Consider the following 19157-nt stretch of genomic DNA (forward strand, 5'->3'; position numbering starts at 1 on the left):
GAAGACACTGGGGGATTCAGCCCTCGGTGGACGGGCGTGAAAGTTATAATTGAAGATGCACGGTTTACAAAACAATAGCACCTCACTGGAACTTACCTTCTCCACGCCACTGGCTTCCTTCGGACCACCATGAAGGACCTCTGGTGTACGTGCTGCACTCCAGCCCGAGCCTTATGTGGCTACATAGCAATCCTATCAAAGCCTCCGATACTATTCCCACAAAACCCAAAGCATAAAGCAGGCACTTAAAGCAGGTCTGTGTTTCTTCTGAGTTAAATATGAGTGACCTGAAGAGCCAGTTACTCATGTAAAAATGAGGCATAAAAGATCAATTCATGCCCTGGCCAGTGTTGCCGAGTGGTTAGAGCATTGGCACAGGCAGTGAAGGGTCTCAGGTTTGATTCCTGGTCAAGGGCATGAACCTGGGTTGCAGGTTCGATTCCAGGCCCCGTTGTGCAGGAGGCAACCAAGCAATGTCTCTCTCACATTGGCGTTTCTATCTCCCCACCATCTCCTCCTCCCTCTAAAAAAAATCAATGGAAAAAATATCTTCCGGTGAGGGTTAACAACAAAAAGAATAAATTCTTAAATCAGATTTAAATAATCAAATCAAACATCCTTGATTTTGCTAGTCTGCTTTCCCCTTGTTGGAATAAATTATTAGACTGGCTGTGGAGACTCTGGCACCTTAGGCTGTTTCTGAGTACAAGTATGGGTTATCAATTTTGTGGTAAATGTAGGCACACAGTCTCATTTCCTGCTTTAAAAACTGCTAGCAGTTAATAACGATGCTGTTCAGAAAGTTTAAAAGGTTTCGCAATCATTGTTTTAACACAGAAATCTGTTTATTAAACCCAACAGAACAAAATTATACCAGCCCTCAATTTTTGAATTTTCATTTAAATAAGCAAACTCTAAATCCACATCGTAAAAGATGTTTGTGCAGCTATGTATTTCCAAAATACTCATATTTCAATAAGATTTTTCACATTATGTTCACCAACAGTATCACAAAATTTTTTGTTTGTTTTTGTGTTTTGTTTACATAAGTTGTAAGGAACAGTCGTTCTAGAAACACTAGAAGGAAAAGCATAGCAATGTCCACAGTTACAAGAGAAAGTGCACATTACTCGGTCACAACCACAGTCATTACTTGAAAAACTATAACAAGTAGATAAGGAATTTCACTGATGCCTAAACGTATCAAAAACTGAAGGACATAAATTTTACATAAAATAAGGCAGAGTTCAGGAATGCGCAAAGAACTTTTAATCCAACCCAAGCTAAACAACAGAAAAACTGTACGGGAAGCATTAACTGATGTGCTCCCTACATCGCTTAAAAACAGGCTCGCCTCAGTGCACAAAGAAAACTCCCTTCCCGTGTACCCAGCGCTACAAAATCAGAAAGAAGGGCAGAGGGTGGGGCCGAGGAGGGGCCAGTCATTTAAGTTGCCGCTGCAGCCACCGAGCGTCCCTTACATCACGTTGACCCAGGACTGGAAATCATACATGTCATATCAGGAGAGGCAGTGGTCTTTTTGGCAACTATGTCTGAAATGGAGAAATGAAAATTAAACTACACGAGTGCAAATTTTCAGATTGTCACTTGCAGCCTCCTAACATTGACACTTACATCAGGTGCTGCTGGGGGGATGCCTGTCAGAGCAGCGGCTATGCGGGGTGAGCTGCAGGAAACCAAGGTGTGACCCCCCCCTCCCCCCAACGATATGTCTTTTGAAATATTAAACTGTGATGAAAGCCTCTACAGCAAAGCTGCAGTGTTGCTTGTGGTCAGCGTGAGTGCAGGCTTCTCCTGGAAGTCCTTCCTGATATGACGATGTAAGGAACATAGGCCAGGGTGGGTTTTTTTTTCCAGCATCAAGTGTTATTTTTGTAGAAAGAATTTGGAAAGAGGAGAAGGCAAAGGGATGTGGAAAAGGTACTTACAGTAGTTTCTCAAAACAGTTTTCTTTTAGGACCTATGAAAAAGTTACCAAAGTAAAAATGACCATTTTGAATGAAAAACAAGTTTCCTTTTTATAAAAATTACATATATATATATATTTTTTTTAAAATACAAGATCCTTTTCATTGTTATAACCTGGAACAAGAAATTTTGGCTTTTGTGTTTTCTTTTTCGCCAGATCCTGCAGCTTTCAGTCCAATGAGTCAGTAGCAAATGCCACTAATATCCCAGCTGGATCTGGAGCTATTCTTTATACCGCCAGCTTCTTCCATTTATCCTTGAAGTAGGAAGCTACAGCCTTTTTTTTTTTTGGCCCAGACAGTTATGCTGACACGAAAACAAAAAGCAGCAGGCCGGACACACAGCATCTCAAGTACTTCAGAGGCCAGAGTTCCCGTGAAGCACCCGAATGCATCACACTATGGACCCAGGACAACATGGCAGAATGGAAGTGTTTCCCTTAAGACTGTGCGAGGGCCCTCTCTGCTGGGAAGTGAGAATGTCATTAGTGCAAACGGAGACCTCGGTGACGAGGATCGCCTTCTGAGTCAGTTCTGCTGTAAAATAAGATTTTCCAGTTCATCCGCGGAACGCAGTAAAAACGCAGCCGATTCTCGGTACCCGGCCACCAGCTGCCTCACGGCGTTGATCTCGGTGGGGCTCAGCTGGGGTCTGGAGCTGGAGCTGCTGGAGGACCCCGAGCTGGGCGCCAGCTGCCTCTTCATGCTGAGATCCGTGGGCCCTAGGGAAATGGTCACAGGATCAGAACACAGTTTTCATTCTGGTACTTTGAACATAAGCATAATTCGTTGTTGACTCAATTCATGAACTCCTGCAGGAGAAGCTGCTACCTTTAATCAAAGGCATCTCTCAGCCCTCACCGGTTTGGGTCAGTGGATAGAGCGTTGGCCTGCGGACTGAAAGGTCCCAGGTTCGATTCCAGACGAAGGGCATGTACCTGGGTTGCGGGCACATCCCCAGTGGGGAGTGTGCAGGAGGCACCTGATCGATGTTTCTCTCTCATCGATGTTTCTAACTCTCTATCCATCTCCCTTTCTCTTTGTGAAAAATCAATGAAATAAAAAAAGGCATCTCTCAGGCCCGGCCGGTGTGGCTCAGTGGTTGAGTGCCCACCTGTGAACCAGGAGGTCAAGGTTCCATTCTCGGTCAGGGCATGTGCCCGGGTTGTGGGCTCGGTCCCCAGGAGAGAGCGTGCAGGAGACAGCCGATCCATCAGTCTCTCTCATTATTAATGTTTCTATCTCTCCTTCCCTCTCTGAAATAAAATATTTTTTTAAAAAGTTACCACGCAGACTAAAGAGCAACACTGATGCAAAATGAGCGGCTGGGTGTTCTCTGGGGCTAATTTCTGGCAATCACCTCTCATGGTGGAAAGACCTTTTCTTTGACGTGTGCCTTTTAGAAAATTCAATGTCGGGTCTACCTCCCACAGGTAGAATTTTCTCTGACAAGTACATGACGCGGCTCACAAATGCTTTTCATTTGCTGTTTGTTAAATGATTAGACCCCACCAATCCAGACGCTGAAACACCCCCGGCTGTAATGCTAATGGTGCCGAGTCACTCATCAATGAGAGGGAACGGAGAGGCTGGGGAGCATGTCACATGTTTAAGTTCAACTTGTAAGTGGTGCAATATGGACGTGAATCTGGGTACTTTTTCCTTTCGGACCAGGGCTTGCTTCTGTGCGGTTGACTGTGACTAAACATGTGAACATACAGTGAAGTCTGAAGGGTGCAGTAAGCAAATGATTAGAACACACAATGCCACAAAGACACTGGCTGGGAATACTGGGTTAGGTCCTGTTCACGTCCCTTCTGTATCTATTTGCAAAAACATGTGTCAAAACGTTTTTCTTAACATATATTTAAAGCGAGTCAGATAGCTCTCTGCCTTCTGACATTTTGTAAATTTTTACTCAGTCATTTATATTTCATCATTTCTCATGCAGGTGCCCCGTCTTTATCCAACCACCTGCGGAGGACACTTCAGTTGCTTCCATGTCTTGGCTGCTGTGAATAATGCTGCGAAGAACATGGGGCTACATAGATTTTTTTTAATTTAAATTCTTTATTGTTGAAAATATTACAGATGTCTCCCCCCATTGACCTCTCCCCAGCTGCCCCCCCCACACACACACATATGTAGATCTTTATGAGTGTTTTCCAATGTTTCGGGTTGATACCTGGAAGAGGGATTGCTGGGTCACATGGCAGCGCTATTCCTAGTTTTGTGAGGAACCTCCGGAGGGGCTGGACCAATTTTCGTTCCTACCCAAAGTGTAGGTGGGTTCCCTTTCTCCACACCCTCTTCAGCACTCACCTCTCGTCCTACGGAGAACAGCCATTCCAGCGGGCGAGAGGTGGTCTCACTGTGGTGGTCATTCGCGTGTCCCTAGAGCAGGTGAGGCTGGGCATCTTCTCATGTGTCTGCTGACCCTCTGGACGCCCTCGTGGGGAAGTGTCTGTGCAGGTCTGCCCATTTGTAAATTGGATGGCTTGGTTTTTGTTGAGCCATGTAAGTTCTTTATTTTGGATATTGACCCTCTTATCAGAGGCATTGTTTGCCTTTTGGTTTTGTTGTCAGGTTTTTTTTGGCTGTACAGCTTGATGTAGCTTGATTCATTTATTTTTGCTTTTATTTTCCTTGTGTTTGGGGTTAAGTTCACGAAAACCTCTCTGAGACCAAGGTCCATACATTCAGTGCCTATGTTTTTTTCTATATATTTTACTATTGTCTTTAAACCATGCTGAGTTCATTTTTGCATATGCTATCACATAGCAGGCTAGTTACACTCCCATTTTTCCAACATTTATTGAAGAGTTTTTCCCTTCTCCATTGTATGTTTTTTGCTTCTTTGTCAAAAATTAGTTTCCCATGTGTGTGTGGGTTTATTTCTGGGCTCTCAATTCTATTCCATTGGTTTGTGAAAAATGAAATATTGCCATTTGTGACAACGTGTATGGATCTTGAGAGTATGATGCTGAGTGAAATAAGATGAAAAAGGACAACCGTACAATTTCACATGATTTCACTTATACGTGGGATATATAAAGCAGAGAGCCAGAGTGAACAAACAAGCTCACAGACAACAGTATGGTGGTTACCAGGGGGCACAGGGGTTGGGGGGAGAATGAAGAAGGTAAAAGTGGTCAAATTTATGGCCACGGAAAGAGACTAGACTCTGGGTGGTGAACATACAATGCAATATACAGATGATGTATGATAGAATTATGTTATTAACCAATGTTGCCCCCAGTAAATTTAATTACTAATTTGTAGTTTTTTAAAGATCTTTAAATCAGACATTTGTGTTAAGACCTTTTATGTCAATTCTTGTTTAATTATTAATAAGACTTTCGTATATAGCTAAAGGTAAGAACTGTGACAGTGAACACTTAATTGCTATAATTATTAAATTTTCAGCTGGTAATAGATGTGAAGTCTTTGAATATAACTAAGCACTTAACTAAAGGCACGCTCAAAATTGTAATGATTCTATAACTTGAAAGTATTTCAACAGATTTTTCTAAAGACAGAACTTTTCAGAGAATGGTATTCCTTTCATGAACTAAACCAAGGATGTTATTTTATTCTTCTAGTTATCCTTGAGGCATGGAGATAGGTCAAGACATGACCCCGTCCACCCTCTCCCCTGAAGGGAGAAGGCTTCTGTCAGCCAGGAGGCAATGGTCCCCGGAGAGAGAAATAGTTTCACTAGGAATTTAATGAGGACAGAGAGGAGACGAGCACACAAGAACTCTGACATCTGAGAGAAACTTATATACACGTCTGCTCTGGCCTTGCAAAGCTTTGGTCATGCAGCAGCAGCCAGCTTCCACTTGTTCGTGTTATAAAATCGTGATGTTCACAGAACAAGCTGGAAGGGCCAGAGGTAGGGAGGTCACACCTGCAAGCAGAGATGACCGAACAAGCATCCAAGTAAATCCTTAACAGCAATCATTCCCCCACGGATACCAAGGGATGACTATAATAAAAGCGTAATATGCTAATTAGAACAGACATCCTTCCGGATGTCCTTCCAGACAAAGCTGCAGCAGGTGAGGGCCGAGCCCCTTGCATGAATTTCATGCACTGGGCCTCTAGTATTCAAATAAAATAACCTCTCTTACCCCAAAGAGAACTGGAGCCCTGGTCCCACCCTGAGTATGAGCTACTTAACAATTTTTTTTAACTTTCAGGGATCCCAGGACCAGCAGATCTTTATGAAAGAAAACGGAAAGGGTTTTGCTCTCGGCTCTGTAGGTCTCTAGTGTCTGGCTGCCTGACTGCGTCATTTGAAGGTGTACCATTTTGTGATGGTTTTGCTGCCAAGTTGCTGTTAGGTGCTCTTAACGGATTGAGAAAGGGTGGGATTAGGGCTCCAGTTCTCTTTGGGGTAAGAGAAATCATTTTATTTGAATATAGCCATCCCTTGGTATCCGTGGGGATAATTCCAGGACCTCTGAGGAGACCAAAGTCTGTGATGTCCAAGTCGCTTATATAAAATGGCATAGTATCTGCATATCCTTCCATATACTTTCAATCATTTCTGTATTACTTAATACCAGATACCATGTAAGTGCTATGTAAATAGTTGTGCTGTATTGTTTAGGGGAAAATGACAAAGTCAGTGTGTGTTTTGTACAGATGCAGCCATCACTGGCCTAACTAGGTAGGAGATGTTGGCAACAAAACTTTTTCTGTCTTCAAATATTTCCCATCTGCGTTGGTTAAATCTGGAAATGGAATCTGGACTGCAGTTTATGGATTACTCTCCACCTCTGGCTCAAGGAGATAAATTCCAAACCAAGACAGGGCTTCCACTCTTTTACTCAGATCACTATTAACACAGGCAACTCTACAGACAGCTCAGTAATTTACAGCCATCCACACCTGTGACTTTGTTGTCTGGAAGAGAGTTGACTACTTTTGGATCTACAGGCTCAGGATTGCATATATAAATGAAAACCACAAGAAGTTATTTTGGATGAGTGTTTATTCAAAACTTCCAAGTTATTAGATTAGACAGGGAAGCGAAAATATTCACAAGTGGACAAATTATTGCCCACTTCTCCCCTCAGAGCCTCTCAACATCTGGGCGGGGACAGCAGAGCAGGATGACCGCCTGTTTTAAAGCAGGTGAAACTGAGTCCTGACGGGTTCACTGGCTTGTCCGAAGCCATAGAGAGCCTGGCCCTTTGTCCTGCACCGCCGTGGCCCAGCTCAGAGGAAACGTGAGTATTAGGTAGAGAAGGAAGGCTGCCCCTGAGGAAGGCAAGCAAAGGTGTGGTGTGTAGCGACGGCCTGCTGGCTGCAACAAACGGTGATCAGGCTGTTTATTTAAAAATGTTCAAGAGACTACAAGAGGCCAAGGGCCCAAAGATGGCCAGGTTTAACCCGAGGTCACCCTGAGGTGGCAGCCGCTGGTTCGTTCATGGCCAGAGCCTCAATTTGATCCTGGTTGTCACTGCTCCAGCCATCCCTCTAGTTGGGTAGCAGTGGTTTCCTGACTCCCAGCATCTGTTATAAAAGCCTGCGACATCCTTCTGGCAATATGCTTTGAAACCAGGTCCTCCGATGATCAGCTTGGGTACCTGAGATGATGCTGGGTAATCCTGGACTCGTAAAACGGGTTTGGAAGTGTTTCCTCCGCTTCTGTTTTGTGGATGAGTTTGCTGGAACTCACCAGGGAAGCCTGGGCTTTTGTTGGAAGATTTGGTTACTGATTCAATCTCCGTACTAGTAACCATTCTGTTCAGATTTCCTATTTCTTCATAATTCAGTCTTGGTCGATTATGTTTCTAGCAATTTATCCATTTTGTTCTAGATTGTCCAATTTGTTGGCGTATAATTATCCATAGTAGTCTCTTATGATCCTATATATTTCAGTGGTATCAACTGTAATATGTTCTTTTCAATTTTGATTTTTTGAGTCATGTTTTTTTCTTATCAAGTCTACGAAAGTATTATAGATTCTGTTTATCTTTTCAACAGTCTCAGTGTCTATTTCATTTACTTCTGCTCTGGACTCTGTTATTTCCTTCCTTCTACTAACTGTGGGCTTTCTTTTTCTCGTCCTTGAGTTGTAAAGTTCACTCGTTTGAGGTAGGCATGTTTTGCTACAGAATTGCCTCTTAGAAGTGCATTGCAGATTAGTTACTTCCACTTAAAGGGGAAGCTTTGCAATTGAATAGTGAAAACTATTTTGAAAGGTGGGAATTTACTTATGCCCTTACATCAAGGACCAAAAAACATTGCTGAGCTGTCGTGTGTGCTCAGTAAATATATCAACTAGAAATTTGCGTGGGAAGTTTATAAAACAGCTAATCGTTACTTGTGATCAAACACCGTAGGTCATCAGCAAAATAACTTGAGCAGCAAAAGCTTCACATTAAAGCACTGTTCTGCGTTGTAGTTTTAGATTAACGTAATCAAGAAACTTTGTCATTTCTGTAGCAGTTTCCAAAGCCATTCATTGTTAATAGTGAGAACAGTTCTTTTCAGTCTTAGCCCTGACCTGAGAAAAATTGCAATACAGCTTTACCATGATGATCTGATTCTATTTCTGAATTTCATAGAAGTGATGATGAAATTAATGAGAACAAATGAAGTTGACACTACTGCTTCAACAACACATAATAGATGCAAACGTTTTCTACAATTTACCTGCTGATAAATAGTTCAAGAAATTACCAGCTGCCTTATGTTTTAACAAACTTTGTAAATTTGTCCAAGCAAGCTTCATCCTTCTTAGCAAATTCTACTTCAGGTTGTACTGAATTCGTTTTCTTCCTTAACTTTGAAAATATATTCAGCTAAATTGTTTCATTCATACTATTCATAGATGCTAATTCTTCTTGTCACTTCAAACTCAGAGTAAACAAGAGATTAGTATCAATAACATCTCAACTTATTTAAAAAAAAGGAAAACCACTTGAAATCAGTTGAATTGCTTTTTTAAATTGACTATTGATAGTGTCAATATCTCAATTTCTTCAACTCTTCAAGCAGTTTTTGTCATAATGCTAACAAAAAAGTTTGTTTTCCCTGGACACATTCCTTCAGCCACTGTGAGCAAACAATTGAATAAACTCACCATCGGTAGGTATATGACTTACCCTGCTTGACTAATCCATGAACCACTTGTAAACTTACTTTGATTGCAGGCTCATTTTATATTTTGATCAGATGTTTAATAGAGGTATTTTATCAATATTTTCATACTTTTCTGCCAAAGGGTGAAAAAGTAACTGTTACTCAGCATTGAGGCAAAATCGCTAATGCGTCTGAAACACTCAACATAAGGCCTGGATTACAGCAGATCCTAGAGTCAGTATGCTAATGACTTGCATTTATATTTGCAAGTGATTGCAATATAATTTGGCTAAAAAGGCAATACTGTTCTGGATGATAGGATTACAGAAGCATCACAAAATAAGCACTATGCTTTCCACTTCCTTTTCTTCTCCCCTCTTGTAGATCTGTTTGTGGAACTTGATTACTTAGTCCTTCAAGTTTGAGTAAAACTCATTTGTAAACCATTTGGGTCTGATTTTTTAATGGATAGAGTTTTTTTTGTTTTTTTAAAAAGTGTATTTTATTAATTTTTTTTTTTTTTACAGAGGGGACCCTTCAGTCCGCAGGCCGACGCTCTATCCACTGACCCAAACCGGCCAGGGCTGGATAGAGTTTTATAATAATGATTCAATATGTTTAATCATCAAAGATCCATTTGGAATAGCTATTCCTTTGTGTATTGGTCAATGATATACTTGTAAAAGATAATATCATATCTAGATTGTCAGGCATGCCAGCTCAAAGGTATAAACATTTTTATTTGTTCCTTTACTTGAATTTCTATTATTTTAAGCTTCCTTTATCTTGGTTCATCTTCTCAGATGTTTTTTAAATCTTTCAAAGATTCTGCTTTTGATTTTGTTGGTCTTCTCTATTCTTTGTTTTCTATTTATTTTCTCCATTTATTTTCTTCTGTAGTTTGCATTTTCTGTTTCTAACTTCTTGAGTTAAATGAGTAGCTTCTTAATTTTCTGGTGAGTACCAAACCAGTTTTCTGTCCCACTAATTACAAATATTTCTGAACACAATGCTATCAGTCTATTAAGTCTTTGGTTGTCATCACTTGCTTAAGTGGTCAATATGTTAGAAATAATGTGTATTACCAGATAGTCTGGGTAGGTTCTATACATAGCCAGACGACATTTTAATTATTTTTTCAAATCTAAATTATTTTTTCTGTCCATTAGTTTCTGAGGGAAGTGTGTTGAAAGTCAATGGCTATGACTGTGGATGTGTCATTTTCTTCTTATAATTAATTAATTGGAGGTTATGTTATTGGGGCACATAGTTTCTAGACAATTGTGACTTTCTGAAAAATGATTTCCCTTCATTATAAAGTAACGCATCTTTTATACTCCAAAGCTTTTTTTCTTAAAAGACTGCTTTGGCTTATATATGTTCAAATATTTCCTTACTCTTGGAAGATTGTTTTGTATGGGTCTGTTTTCTCAAAGTAGAGCTACATTTTACTTATGCATCTCTCCCTTAACAAATAATAGATTACAAGAGAACAAAACACGGAGTGATCCCAGGCCTAATAGTAACGCCATGGTTAGGGGTTTGAGCTGGAGAGATGGTCAGATGCTACAGTGCAGTGGAAATGTTTGTCTCCTCTGAGGTCTATGTCAAACTGAAGCCATCTTTAAACCCATTTAGGTCTACTGTAATTCTAATGATTGTTCGGTCAAATACTTTACTCCTCTCCACTTCATCACATTTACCCGTCTCTACTTAAAGGCTGGTTAATCAACATTAGGTTACCAAGGAACAGGGTGTTTATAAAGTAGGTAACAATATGCTGGTATCCGTATTCTACAGACATTTAAGAAAACACAAAAAGCAAGATACAGATCGCTGTCAAGGCCAGGTAGCTGATTACGGCATTATGCCAGGAGAGAAGGCGAGTATATAGGTCCTTCCTCCCCTCCCCCCAATTATGTCTTATTTCTAGAAAAACTGAAAATCAAACAGACAGCAATTATAAAGTTACAGCTCCATCATGAGTGTTTACTTTAGATTATAATCAATATCCCAAACATTTTAAAAATTACACACCCGATTGTCCTGAGACAAATTTAGCTGAATCTTCATATACCTCAAAATGTAAATATCTTGGACCTGTCTTTAAAAACCCATCTAGTAAAATGTCCCTTTTCAGGTCCTTCTGTATTTCATCTTGTTATTTCATTTTTCACATCTAAGTGTATCTTATTCAGAGAAAAACCATAAACATCTCAATATTTTTGTTCTCATCTCACTGACTGTCTCTACACAATCAATTTGGAAAGACTCAGTCCTTCCCCCCATCGGCCTTCCTAGCTGTTCATCTATTTATATTTGCTAATTTCTGGCACTCGGCGTGTGGCCTTCCCATTTGACCTCCCAATTCGGTGTTTTGCAGAGTCCTGATAGATCATTCTGATAAACCAGGATGATCTGAAAGTGAGTCACTGTCCCAGTAGTCTTAGAGATTTGTGAGGGGAAAGACTCTTAGCAGGCTTCTCATTCTGCATACTTTTGGCTTGTGGGAAAAATACAAACATTGCAGTAAACAAAGAGAGGAGTTCGCTTCAGTTGAATCAATTATACTACATGAGAGCATAATCAATTCTTATATATGTACTTATATGCCTATATAGTTTTTTTTGTTTTCAAGCAACAGGAAACAGTTCCTAAAACCAGAAAACAAAAGTGTTCATTCCTTGGTTTTCAGAGAGCTCAGACTCAGGTTCTATCTTTCCAATGATTCCCACAGATGAATGGGAAATATAGTAACAAGGATCAACATACGATAAAAACCTCCAGAATATCCTCAGTAAGGATTAGAGATTTGTTTTATTCTTTTACACTTTTATTTTTGTTCCATTTTTATGTAAGCCTAATGGTAACCTCAAAGGACCTATAGCAGATTCACTAACAAAAGAAACAGAGCATATCACTTCAGAAAATCACCAATTTACAAAGATAGATAAACAAAACAATCAGGAATAAGTTCATAAGTCCTCACCTAAAATAACTCTGATAATTCTCACTTCCTAGACTAGTAGAACATTCTGAATTCCCCAAGAGAGCTCTTTCCTGAGTAGCAGAGGGCTCAGGGTAAACACAGGGCACTCACCTCTCCTTTTCTCAGAGACCCTTGACCTACAGAAATGGGTGAAAGATTGAGGGCTTCCGAAAACCCGAAAGATGCTGCACTCATTTTCCTTTAACATTTAACGGACACGTTCAGACATTCCCAGAGGACATGCCAAAGGGAGTTGTGTAAGGAAAACAACAAGCCAACCATAATGAACTCATGCCACCTGGAAAGTCCTGAATGGTATACCAGCAGGCTCAAGAAGGAGTCTCCTTTTCATTCCCCTGCTTCAGGGAGAAGGCACAACTCAGAATTCTCAAAAGGATCTGCAGTACATAAAAATCCCTTTTACTGGAAAGAACAGGCTTTTAGAAAGCTGATGCCAGGAAGAGCTGGCCGATATTGAGCTGCAAAGCCACTGCCATGCACTGGTAGTTCAGGGTAGACACAGGGCGCTCACCTCTCCTTTTCTCAGAGACCCTTGACCTACAGTAATGGGTGAAAGATTGAGGGCTTCCGCAAACCCGAAAGATGCTGCACTCATTTTCCTTTAACATTTCCAGCAAGTGAGTAACATCAATTCCAATCGTTAGAAGTTTGGGTTTGCTTCCTGTAAACGTCAAGGATATTCTTTTTAAATGTGTTTTGTCACGAAATTCAATCTAAAAATGGAAAGTCTCACATGCGTGCCCTGAGGAAAACAAAAGTCAAGAAGGACTGGTTTACAGGAAACTGATGATATTGGAATTGTCTTAAATGCTACAGGCTTGGCACACGGAAAGCCAAGCGACATATGAAAACACGCTCAAAGTCACTAAACATCCGAGAGATGCAAATAAAGACAACGCAGTACCATCTCACACCTGTCAGAATGGCTACCATCAACAAATCAACAAACGACAAGTGCTGGTGAGGATGTGGAGAAAAAGGAACCCTTCTGCACTGCTGGTGGGAATGCAGACTGGTGCAGCCACTGTGGGGAACAGTATGGAGTTTTCTCAAAAAATTAAAAATGGAACTGCCATTTGACCCAGTGATCCCACTTTCTAGGAATATATCCCAGGAAATCAGGATATATGCACCCCTATGTTCATAGCAGCACAATTTACCATAGCTAAGATATGGAAACAGTTTAAATTCCCATCCACATATGAGTGGATTAAAAATCTGTGGTACATCTACACAATGGAATACTACACAGCTGTGAACAAGAAGGAACTCTTACCATTTGCAACAGCATGGATGGATCTGGAGAGCATTAATGCTAAGTGAAATAAGCCAGTCAGAGAAAGATATATATCACATAGTCTCCCTCATTTGTGGAATATAATGAACATAAACTGATGAACAAAAATAGATACAGAGACAGAGAAGCATTGAACAGACTGTCAAACCTTGGAGGGAAGGCAGGGGGTGGGAGGTAAGACAGCAACCAAAGGACTTGTATGCATGCATATAAGCATAACCAATGGACACAGACACTAGGGAGAGGTCTAGGGGGGAAAAGGAGATGTATGTAATACTTTAATTAATAAAAATTTTTAAAAATGCTAGAGGTTGTCTCTTATCAACCTTGGAAAGTTTGCTTATGGTTTCCAGGGGCATGAACAAAAAACGACCCAGGTTGTTGGCCTTGCAAAATGAGCTAAATTGAGTCTTGTTTGTATAACTGGACGGTTTGTGTCTCCATTTTTTTAAATGGAATCTGACTGAACTCTCCTCTTTACAGTCCCTGCCCAGACCCCCAGCGACACACCTGTAGCTTGCTACCATTTGCATGTTCTGGACTGCTATTCCAGAATAAACTCACCGTTTTAACTTGCCTCAGTTTACCTCTTTAGGTCAATAGTTTTTAGTTAGTTTTACAAATCCCAGCCAATGTCAAAGAGGTTTTAAATACCTATATTACAACTTATTTGCAATTCTTAAAACCCTAAAATAACTGAAACCAAAGGACTTGTATGCATGCATAGAAGCATAACCAATGGACACAGACACCAGGGGGGTGAGGGCATGAGTGGGGGGATATGGGGGAGGATAAGGACACATATGTAATACCTTAATAAAGAAAAAGATCTGATAAGATAAATGGAAAAAATAATCTTTAAGTGAACTCACTGATAAACTTACCCTGACCCATTTCAGTAAAATGGTGGGGAGAAGCCATTTATAGTGGACTGAAAAGTGAATGGTTGATGAGAAGTGAAGACAGTAAATGAACAGAAGCACTTCTTTGAAAATCTCAGGTGAGAAGTGACAATCCGAATGCTGGTGTCTAGGGACAGCGCTGTCCGTGTACAACGCCAGCTACGCATCATGGACCAGCTCTGGGGGTGGGTGAATCTTAAGGCCAGGCCTCCCCTCAATTCCTAACTACAGGCCAGGATCCAAAGAACCGTTATAGCCACAAATCCTGAATGTTGGTGGGGAATAAAGATAATGAATGTCAAGATTCTGGTAAACTAGCAATTGCCATACAAATGTTAGTTATTATGGTCATTATTCCTACCATTTGGTCTTGTTAGATTTCCATCTGCCCAACAGCCCAGTGTATATCAGAGTTGACAAAAAAATTGAGAAGTCTGCCCAGTGGAGCTCATGGACGGGAAAGCTCAGCAGTTGACTCACGTCTCAGGCATATAATTTACACTTGAGGTCCCGGGATCACACAGCGGACCCCAGCTGCCCCCTGTAGACGGCTCAGTGTGAGCTTCCCCACAGGAAGAAAGCAGCCCGAGTCCTATGCAATTGGAAGCGATCATAACTGGAGGACTGGCTTCTTGCTTGCTTCTCACTTCAGTTGGGTAATTAGAATAAACTCTTCATGCAAATTGCAACTGCTGTCATTGTGCTAACACTCCCACTTAAAAATCTGGGTTGTCGGGGGCAGACTCTGGCCAGCTCTAAACAAATGGAGGCTGGTCAATGGAGGGTTTGGAGGGCACCCTTTCCAGGCTACCAGGTCTCTGCCATGGGCAGGCTTTTCCTACCGCCACTGTGTTCAAAATTACACAACACCCGGGAGCCGCCCTCTTTCATCCACAGAATCCGTCTACTCAGGTTAGTCTTTCTTCTTTCCTGATTCCTTTGCTTTATCAAAGAGAAGCCCTTCACCCGGCCCTCTGATATACATAAATAATTCTCTTTGTGGCTTTTTTATTTGGGGCAGCACATGTTCTATTTTTTAAAAAAGGTATTCATTATGTCACTACAGTGGAGCACTCATATGTCTGGCCTTATGCAGGAGACGTCACCGTGAACGAGGCAGAGTTTGAGCTTTGAAGGAGTACATAGGGAAAATATTTGAAAACATGTCGCAAGTCAGTGAGCGAAGTGCTAGAATAAAGGCACATGCAGGAAAGTGACTCATCTCCCAAAGGGTGGGAGGTAGCCAGGTGAAGTTTCACAGAGGAAGTGCTATTTAATCAGAGTCCTAAAGGATTTTGAGATGTAGACAAGAGGAGGACAAATGTTTTATCTCTAATCTGTCAGTTTCTTGAGGTCAGTGATTCTGCCTTCCTCAACCTTGTTTCTCAAAGTAGCGGCTACAGACAGACTGTTTGCAGTCCCCTCAAAATTCACTTACAGAAAGCTAATCTCCAATGTGATGAGATTTGGAGATGGGGTCCTTAGGAGGTAAATCAGGAGGGTGAGGCCTTCCTGATTGGGATTAGCGCCCTTACAAGTGAGACCCTGAGAGCTCCTTCCCCTTCCCCCACGTGGGCACACAGTGCAAAGACAGCCATCTAAGAACCAGGAAGCAGGCTCTATCCAGGCACCTGCCCATGGACTTCTCGGCCTCCAGAATTGTGAGAAATAATGTTTGTTGTTCAAGCCATCCAGTTTATGGTACTTTTATTCTAGCAGCCTGAACAGACTAACAAAGCACCCATTACAGTGATTTGAACATGAGGACCCAAAAATACTTAAGTTAAATCCAAACACTGTTATGTTTCCTTTCTCATTCTGCCTTTGCATTCTTCTTGAACACAGTACAATCTGCAGGGCTGATGTTCCTATTACACTGGCTTAAAAGGTCCTGCAAGCACCGTATCTCCTTCCATCTTTGTCCTATTTATGCTGCCAATCCACATCATACTTCCCAGTTTTTCTGTTAATGGTTTGAATTCTGGTGGTCTTCATCTGCTTTATACATTGTCAGATGTATAGATAATTCAACTTGGTCTTAAGAGTTGTTGCTCCCACAAAAATTAAATAATTAAATAAAAAAAGGAAGAACTCATGGACACGGACAACAGTGTGGTGGCTGTGGGGTGGGGTGGAACAGGGTACAGGGGGGATAAATGGTAAGGAAAATAAAGAAAAATAAATATAAATGCTAAAAAAAGTCCTTGCTCCCTCCTACACTTTTCAGACATCTCTGCAAACTTTAAAGTCAAGAATTCTCACACTTAGGTTAACCGGAGTTGTTGGCCTTCAGAGATGTTGGCATGTCACGTGATGCTCATCGTCTATACCCTCTTTAGCTCTCAAGATTTATGTATATGTGTGTAGTTCCTTTCTCCACGGCTCCAAACGTGTTACAGGGAATGACTATTCTGATGTCTTAAAAATGAAAAAAAAATAAGCTAAAGATAACATTTTTTAAACAAAGTCAGAATGTTTGGGGTTCCCAGAATTTATGAAGGAAGTCCCCACGTAAAGGCAATCCTGGGCCTGATCAATCAGGCTGCCTTTCTGTTAAAACAAGGCCCCCTCACCCCCCCAATAAAAGAAATCAAAGTGGCGAGAGCCAACACCAGCGCTACAGGCAGTGAGGTTTTTGAGATGAAAGGTATTTAGAGCTCCTTTTTAAAGGCTACAAAGAAATAGGTCAGGAGAGCTGGGCGATTTGCTCAAGGTCACACAGGTTGACTTTGTGAGTGCTTAGTCAATACCTCTTTTGGCTTTTGCGTGATGAGATAAAGATCCCTTAAGGATACAGCAAAGAGCAACATTGAACAACTCAGACCGCCTGCTGGGAAAAGCCAGGCGTAGCAGGATAACCAGGACGCATGCAGCAACTCACAACTGAGGTGGCTCTTTGTAACTCAGTGACAAGCCCAAAGTCATTGCCCAAACGAAAAAAGGCAAAACAGCAGTCTTAGCAAATAACTGCTTTTGACTTAAACTGAAGAGAATTTCTTTAGTTCACATTTAAGAAAGGACTCTCGCTATAGTAATGGTAGGAAGGGGAAGGGTTAATCCATATTGGGAAGGAGCTCTAAATTCCTAGCTCTCTACCTTTTTCATGAAAATACAATGCTTTCTCCAACTTACTAAATAAAGAAAAAAGAGTGAGTGTTAAACATGTGTAGACCCACATGAGCCTGTGCTCAGAAGAGCTGTAAGCTTTGTTTAATGCTCTGTTATCAGCATCTTGAAATACTTAATGTTTATATAAGAGGGCCCACATATTCATTTGGCATTGGGCTCCCAAAATTACTTAGCCATTTATGGATCAAAGAAAAATTACGTTGGTTGTATTTGAGTAGAGGTGAGCAATACTCAATTTGTTCCATACTCTTCTATATGTCACTACCATGTCCAAAGCTTTGCCCACTTACCTTCATTTTCAGTACTACCACGCTAATCCAGATTACCATTGTCTTTTCCTGATATTACATAAATAACTAATATTAGGCAAAATAAACTTAAAAAGTTACTAGTGATAAAGGATATTTTACAATGATAAAAGAGTGAGTCCATTAAGAAGATATACCAATATCAATACCTAACAACAGAGTCCCAAAATAAAGGAAACAAAACTGTCAGAATTGAAGGCAACAGTAAACAATTTAACAATAGTACTTGAAGGCTTCAATACCCTTCTTTCAATAATGGCTATAAAAATTAGACAGATGGTCAACAAGAATATAGGAGATTTAAACACTATAAAACAAGTAGGCCCAATATACATTTACAAAACGCCCCCCCACCACCACCAGCAGAATGCACATTATTCCCAGGTACATACTCCATGAAACAGGAAACATTCTCCAGGACAGACCATGATCTGGATCACAAAACAAGCTTCAATAAACTTGACAGGATTATAGAAATTATATGAAGTATGTTGTCTGGCCACAGTGGAATACAACTAGAAATCGGTAACAGAAAGAAATTTGGGGAATTTACAAATATGTGGCAATTGAGCACCATATCTAAACAGCCAATGGGTCAAAGGAAATTAGAAAATTCTTTGAGGTGAATGAAAACTAAAACACAACCTACCGAAATTTTGTGATGCAGACACAGCAGTGCTTAAAAGGAAGTGTATAGTTGTTAATGCCTCTATATAAAGAGAAAAGCAGACTTCAAACAAATGTCTTGACTTTCCATTTTCCACTGGAAAATAAGAGAAAACTAAACATAATGTAAGGAAAATGACGAAAATAATAACTATGAGAACAGGAATCAATGAAATAAGAGTAGAAAACAATAGAGAAAAATCAATGAAACCAAGAGCTGTTCTTTGAAAAGATGGCAGCATTTGACAAACTTTATCTAGAATATCACCAAGAAGAAAAGAGAGAACACTCAAATGACTAGAATTAGAAACGATAGAGGGGCCGTCACTACTGACCTTCCAAAAATAAAAAGGATTATGAAGGAATACTATGAACAACTACGTCAATAAATTAGATAATTCAGTTGAATTGGACATATTCCTGGAAACAAACTTCTCCAGAGGAATCAGAGACTATAAGTAGACTTTATAGCAAGTCAAGAGGTTGAGTTAGTAATCAAAGATTTCCCCGAAAAGCCCAAGCACAGGCCACTCCCGAATTCTACGAAACATTTAGAGTATGAATATCAGCACCTCACAGACTCTTCCAAAAAACAGAAAAATGTAGACTCACGTTTTAAGGAAAAATTCCACCTACAGTAGCATCACAAAGAGGAATATTTAGCAGTAAAAATAAAAAGTGTAAAGCTTGTATTATAAACTAGAGGCCCAGTGAACAGAATTCATGCACTGGTAGGGTTCCTAGGCCTGGCTGGCGATA

The 19157-nt window shown here is 40.6% G+C and overlaps 1 protein-coding gene across 3 annotated transcripts in view; it reads right to left on the reverse strand.

Annotated features, from left to right (window-relative positions):
• Positions 1 to 832: 832 nt before the first annotated feature.
• The window catches only part of NOL4 (nucleolar protein 4), a 233177-nt gene continuing 214852 nt past the window's right edge, over positions 833 to 19157 (reverse strand). For all 3 annotated transcript variants that reach the window (XM_006766379.2, XM_006766378.2, XM_015565682.1), the window contains one exon: positions 833 to 2710. In XM_006766379.2, the coding sequence (XP_006766442.1) occupies positions 2517 to 2710 (194 nt within the window). In that variant the 3' untranslated portion in view covers positions 833 to 2516. The remainder of the gene's footprint in view (positions 2711 to 19157) is intronic.

The sequence above is a fragment of the Myotis davidii genome, unplaced genomic scaffold (genome assembly GCF_000327345.1).
Source record: "Myotis davidii unplaced genomic scaffold, ASM32734v1 scaffold520, whole genome shotgun sequence".
Taxonomy (NCBI): domain Eukaryota; kingdom Metazoa; phylum Chordata; class Mammalia; order Chiroptera; family Vespertilionidae; genus Myotis; species Myotis davidii.